A 6140-nucleotide genomic window follows, 5' to 3' on the forward strand; every position below is an offset into this window, starting at 1 on the left:
TGTTTATGTATTTGTTTATATAAAGGTGGTGTGCAGGACGTGGTATATACCCACTCTAACCAACGTGTTGTGGGAGGGAGCAAAGCAGAGGAGCTAATCAGTAGGGCTGCTGTGCGAGATGTGTTTGAACGCAAGATGTACTCTCAGCTCCCAGCCAATCACCTTCTAGGCATCCAGCAGGTACATAGAACCTTATTTTTTTATTTATTTTTTTTACACACTAGTGAGGCTGTGTTTATCACAGCTCCAGTACAGGGCTATACTACATTGATTGGTAGATAAAGGATCAGTTGTCTGCCTAGATTAGACTACAGATTACTTGACTAGAGTTTGGTAGAGTGGTAAGGATTAAAAAAATGTAATGACATATTTTTGTCTCTCTCCAACCAGAGGGCCGATGAGCATTTTTGTGTGTGTTTGTGGGGGGGGGGGGGGGGTTGGTTGTGTGTTTGTTTGTTTTAGATGTGTGCATTGTTGATACACTTGTAGAAGAATATAAGTATTCATGGCGGCGAATGTTGTCACTTCCCTTTGGCAAAATGGGCTCAGTGAAGTTGGTTGGGGTAGTAACCTGCGATGGACTGGTGTCGCATCCAGAGGGAGTCTTCGAGTCTCTTCTGTTTCACACTGCAGTATCCAGGGATAAGCATTTGGTGCCAAACACGACTTCCATATGATCTGCAGCGAAATAAAAATCAAAGTAAATGCCAGAAGTATTGTTTTTTGTTTTTTTATTTGCATTTTCCATAGTGTCCCAATTTTTTTCTTCTTATTTGGACTGGAACATCTTTCATGCTAGATCACTAAATTTCTCAGTCACCTGGAAAATAGTTACATCTTTCCGCATAATCAGATTTGTAATGGGTTTTTTTTTTCCCTTTGCTGTACTTTCTGGATGCACTACACTTCTACTCATTCTTTGACACAAATATTTTTTTATCCAGTTGCCCATTGTGATTGTATTTTAGTAAATACGTATATCTAGGAGCTGCATGAGAAGATTGTAAAATTGTGACTATAAGGCTTTTTCTATGTTGTGTATCTGTTTGCTTGTCTGAATGTTTGTTGACAGATTAAATTGAGTTCACGTGAAAACCAACTGAAGCAGAAAGCCATAATTTATTTTTGTTGTTTAATTCAAATTTTAAAAAAGAGGATACGACTCGATAAGTTTATAATTCACCCCTGTTCCTTTCAGATATTAAGTACTGTATACGTACAACAGTTAATTTATAATGTTACTGAATTTTTTTGTTTTGTTATTTTTTTCAATGTATCTCAATAAATAAAAAAAAATCATACAAATTGTGATTTGATATTTATTTTAATAAAATTCTTGTTTGATTTAACCAGAGCTTCTCTGCGAGCCCACCAGACAGTCAGCAATGTCCCACTGCTGTGAGGCTGGTGAAGCCCAGTGTGGTCCAACCAGTCATCTTCACCAACAAAAGTGTACACCACAACAAATCCTCTACCATCATCATTGGAGAGACTCCACAGGCCATACGCAGGTACTCAGAGAGCAACAGGCAAGCTCAGGACGCAAGAAAAAAAATGTGAAAGGTAGCCGTTAGGACAAAGTAAATACATGGAAGGGAAGACAGAACAAAAGAATCTTATGGCAGATGTGACACAATTGGTTCTCGTGAAATGACCCATTATAACAATGTAGGTACATACAACAAAAACAAAAGGATTTGGCCAGACTAGAGTCAAAGCAGAGAACTGAGTGAAAGATTGAAGGTCTGTGTATTGGAAGGAGAATATATGTTGGGAAGAAAGAGGAGAAGAAGAATTCTTGGCATTAAAGGTCGGCACAGTTTTGGTTTTCATCGGCCCCAACTGGGCCTCAGGAATTATCCATATGTGTGTATGTGTTGTGCGCTTCGAGAGACCACCTGTGAGCTTTCCCAGCATCATACCGAAGAATACGCAGTTGTGTTGAAGCCCAGCAGGAGGTTTTTTCCCCTCCATAACCACAGCCCTCCTGGGTTTCCCAAAAATGATTGCCTGAGGACTCTGAATCTGCACTCATATATGCACACACACACATCTGAGCACGCATTTACACACACTCGGACACACACTCTCATGTGCAGGCATGCAGATCTCTCATTCGGACCTGTGTCCGGCTGCGTCACCTCCACCCACTACTTCAGCAAATACACAGACACCTTTGTAGGTCCAGTCTAGTCCTCGGAGAGGAACACTGGATCTTTGCCCAGAGGCTCACTAAGGAATGAAAATATACACGAGTTATATTGATGTCCTCTCAATTAACCTTGTTGTTTAATGGTGTAAGTCTACATGTGTGTCAGGTTTTACGGCTATGACATTTATTTATTGTTTTTCCAGGGAAAGCCACAAATGGTAATAACACATAACGCTACTTTACCACTCGTGGCTTTGAAGTATTTTTGTCCCTGACTCTGGTTAGATCAAAACTGTAATGACTTAGGAAAAATACATTATACCGCATGGCTGTCTGGATACAACTGTGTGTGGGGAGAACTATTCTCTTTCAGCTCAGCCTGATTGTCCCACAGAATATCAGATTATAGTACAGGCCTGGCTACACTGTGCTGTGGCTTATTCAATGCTGCATTTTTATGTATTTTCATGGAGCGTCCATTAACATGTGGCACATTTCTTGTGGTCTTGTATGTAGACAGCAGCTGGAGGAGATGGCAGCAAAATTCCATTTTCCCTCAGTCCATCAATTTGCAGAAGAAGTTCTAACAACAACCTCAACCAAGAGACTGGAATGGCTGCAGCAGTATTACATCCCTCTGAACCACCCTGAACTGGCCACCACAGTCACAAACAACTTCCCACAACCTCATTCAGCCCAGACCTCCTTTTCTACAACTGTCACATCCTCTACCTCCAAAACAACGCCTCAGACCAGTGTTGCAAAATCTCACAAGAGAACTCAAACCCCACAAAAAAACGTTTGTCGAGAAAACTCCAGGAAGAGCCCTAAATGTGGTCCAAAGACTCCACAACCCCTGAAAAAGGCTAGAATCACAAAATCACAGAACAAAATGTCAAAACCTTCACAAGGTAATGTTCTGCGCCCCCAGAAGAAGAGCTTACTAGAGGGCAATCTAGATCCTCTTTATGATGTCCTGAGCTCCAAGTCAGGCGAACAGAAGGAGGCAGTCTACAGTGCAAGAGAAGAAAAGAAGACAAAAACCTGTGGTGTCTTGTGTTCTGTTTTCGGAGCTGGGGATGGCGTTAGCCGTAGCACTTTGAAACCTGAGGAGGCTGCTGCTTTCAAGGACCAAAGAGACAGAGGTACCTCATTTTGTCCAGAACTCAGTCATCCCTCGTCTTCTTTGTCTAAACCTACAGCACAGAGAAAAGAAGAACAGCAGGAAAGCTCTTCCTGTACCTGTGGCAGTTTTCAAAAACAAAGCAGAGATCCAGACTCTCTTTCCTCTCCAGTACATGCCCCGTCTGCCTGTACTCTCACAGATCTCATAGGAGACACTACAATCCTGGATGACTTATTAAGACCCAAACCCAGAGCCTCTCCTAAAACCCCCCCTGTATCCTCTTTGGTGTCAGCAAACGCAGGCCTTGCTGTGGCGTCTCTGCGCAGTGTGACTCTGAAAACTGATTCTAGCTCGAAAGCCCACTTAAACTCTGCATCACCTTTTTCTCACACACCATGCAGACACCAGGACCCTCCAAGTACACAGGCATCAAAGGGCAGCCGCAAAGATTTCTGGGACATCTTGAATGAGGGCAATGAAGAGCACATTAACAAGCTGACTGACCCGTCACAAGTGCACAGGGTTTGTATTAACACCAGTGTGGCAGCTCGAACTAAATCTGGACAAGAGGATAGAAAGACACTTTGGAAGTCCAATGAAAACTTCTTGTGGAAGAAATGATACAAAGGAAACATTTTAGGTAAAGTTATAGTTTATTTTTCTTTGCATGAAAAGATCTGAAGAATTGCTCCATATACAGTAATTTGAATGTACAGTTTTTTTTTTTACTTCAGAGTCTTTTTACTGATTATGTTTTTGTAGTAGTTGTACTTTTAAAAAATTCTTCATTTGCATTTGTCAGAATCAAAAAATATTATTTGTTCTCTGAATTATTCCCACAATATTAACCTCTTGCAATAATAAATGCAATTCTTTCTTTCTTAATTTCTTTCTTAACTCACTTGATCACCAAGGTACGCCATGCTGATATCACTATAATTCAAAAAACTCATGTAAGAGTGTATGCACTGCCCTTGTAATGCCTTTCATATCTTTTCATAGTAAACTGTTAGTAGTAGTCTACACAAGGAAAAACTACTTAAGCAGATTTTAAACACTATAGATGTAGGACTCTTCTGTGCTTTCTGAGAAAATGCAGTTGTCATTTGTTACTGTTTCTAATTCTGAAAATAATTGACAGATTAATTTCTTATGAAAATAATTAGTAGTCATGGCCCTAGTTTGTGGAAAGTATCCAAACTGTAGCTCTACCTGATGTAATTATGTGCATAATCTAGCTCATTGTGGGCACTGGCCATTAATGTTACTGGATACCGTGAGCACAACCACAGGACTGTTGGTGGCCAAGCAGAGATCCCACCTCAAGCTTTCAACCACTTGCTGCCTCATTACAGTGTGTAGATGGTGTGGTTCACTCGCATGGGGCTGTGCATAAGTAATCCGATCGTCTGTGACTTGGCCGAGTTGAACCGCAGACATCCTTCAGACTGGAGGTTTACCTGCGATAATAGTGAAACAACGCTAAGCAGCAGAAAGCTCTGGAGGTGGAGTAACGGCACATATTTCACAGCCATTCAACCATCATTCCTTTATCCACCCTCAGTCACCGGCCACGCTTACATGACCATAATAATCAGATAACTATAATAATCTGATCGCTCACGTTTACATGCACTTCAGTAATCTGATAATTGGAAAAACCAGGTTTCCATGATTTTAGTTCATTAGTTGGATTTCTTTGGAAGTGGAGAATAGTGTTGCCAACTTGGCAACTTTCTCGCTATATCTGGAGACTTTATATATCTGATGACTTATTTTCTCAAAAGCGACCAGCAACAAATCTAGCTACTTTTCCTGGCATCTTGGAGACTTTTCTGGTGTTTGACAAGTCAAAGGTGAAAGCATGTATTGATCTACAGTCTCTGTTTTCACTGAGCGGTAGCAGGTGTGTGCTCCGCCCGCGGCAGCTGCAAAGCACAGAGTGGACGGGGATCTACAATCCTCTGCATTTAAAGCGAAAATGAATCATGCACGTGCGATGCCGCCACGGCTGATCCCACCCTGTTTTAGAGCAAGATCTAAAACAAACAAAAAAAAATTCTCACCTAAATCATTACTGCTGCAATGATCTGATCATCTAGTCCCATATGTACACCCAGCAGTATAAAAGTAGGCAATGTTTAACATTTAGGCTAAGTGGGAAAAGGTGAACGAACATGTGATGGGAGAGTGTCGTGTGATAAATTAAGAGGCTGCCAGTACGGATGTATACCTAATTATTCTCCAGACTTTGAGAAGCCCTGGCCTTGAGCAGTTACACTCAACAAAAATATAAACGCAACACTTTTGGTTTTGCTCCCATTTTGTATGAGATGAACTCAAAGATCTAAAACTTTTTCCACATACACAATATCACCATTTCCCTCAAATATTGTTCACAGACCAGTCTAAATCTGTGATAGTGAGCACTTCTCCTTTGCTGAGATAATCCATCTCACCTCACAGGTGTGCCATACCAAGATGCTGATTAGACACCATGATTAGTGCACAGGTGTGCCTTAGACTGCCCACTCTGAAAGGTGCAGTTTTATCACACAGCACAATGCCAGAGATGTCGCAAGATTTGAGGGAGCGTGCAATTGGCATGCTGACAGCAGGAATGTCAACCAGAGCTGTTGCTCGTGTATTGAATGTTCATTTCTCTACCATAAGCCGTCTCCAAAGTCGTTTCAGAGAATTTGGCAGTACATCCAACCAGCCTCACAACCGCAGACCACGTGTAACCACACCAGCCCAGGACCTCCACATCCAGCATGTTCACCTCCAAGATCGTCTGAGACCAGCCACTCCGACAGCTGCTGGAACAATCGCTTTGCATAACCAAAGAATTTTTGCACAAAC

General features: G+C 41.6%; 1 protein-coding gene across 1 annotated transcript in view; it reads left to right on the forward strand.

Annotated features, from left to right (window-relative positions):
- The window catches only part of ercc6l2 (excision repair cross-complementation group 6-like 2), a 41856-nt gene extending 37630 nt beyond the window's left edge, over positions 1–4226 (forward strand). Inside the window, 4 exon segments of the mRNA XM_034170534.1 lie at positions 26–180; positions 1354–1511; positions 2669–3388; positions 3440–4226. Coding sequence (XP_034026425.1) covers positions 26–180; positions 1354–1511; positions 2669–3388; positions 3440–3899 — 1493 coding nt within the window. The 3' untranslated portion in view covers positions 3900–4226.
- The last annotated feature ends 1914 nt before the right edge of the window (positions 4227–6140 follow it).

The sequence above is a fragment of the Thalassophryne amazonica genome, chromosome 5 (genome assembly GCF_902500255.1).
Source record: "Thalassophryne amazonica chromosome 5, fThaAma1.1, whole genome shotgun sequence".
Classification (NCBI taxonomy): domain Eukaryota; kingdom Metazoa; phylum Chordata; class Actinopteri; order Batrachoidiformes; family Batrachoididae; genus Thalassophryne; species Thalassophryne amazonica.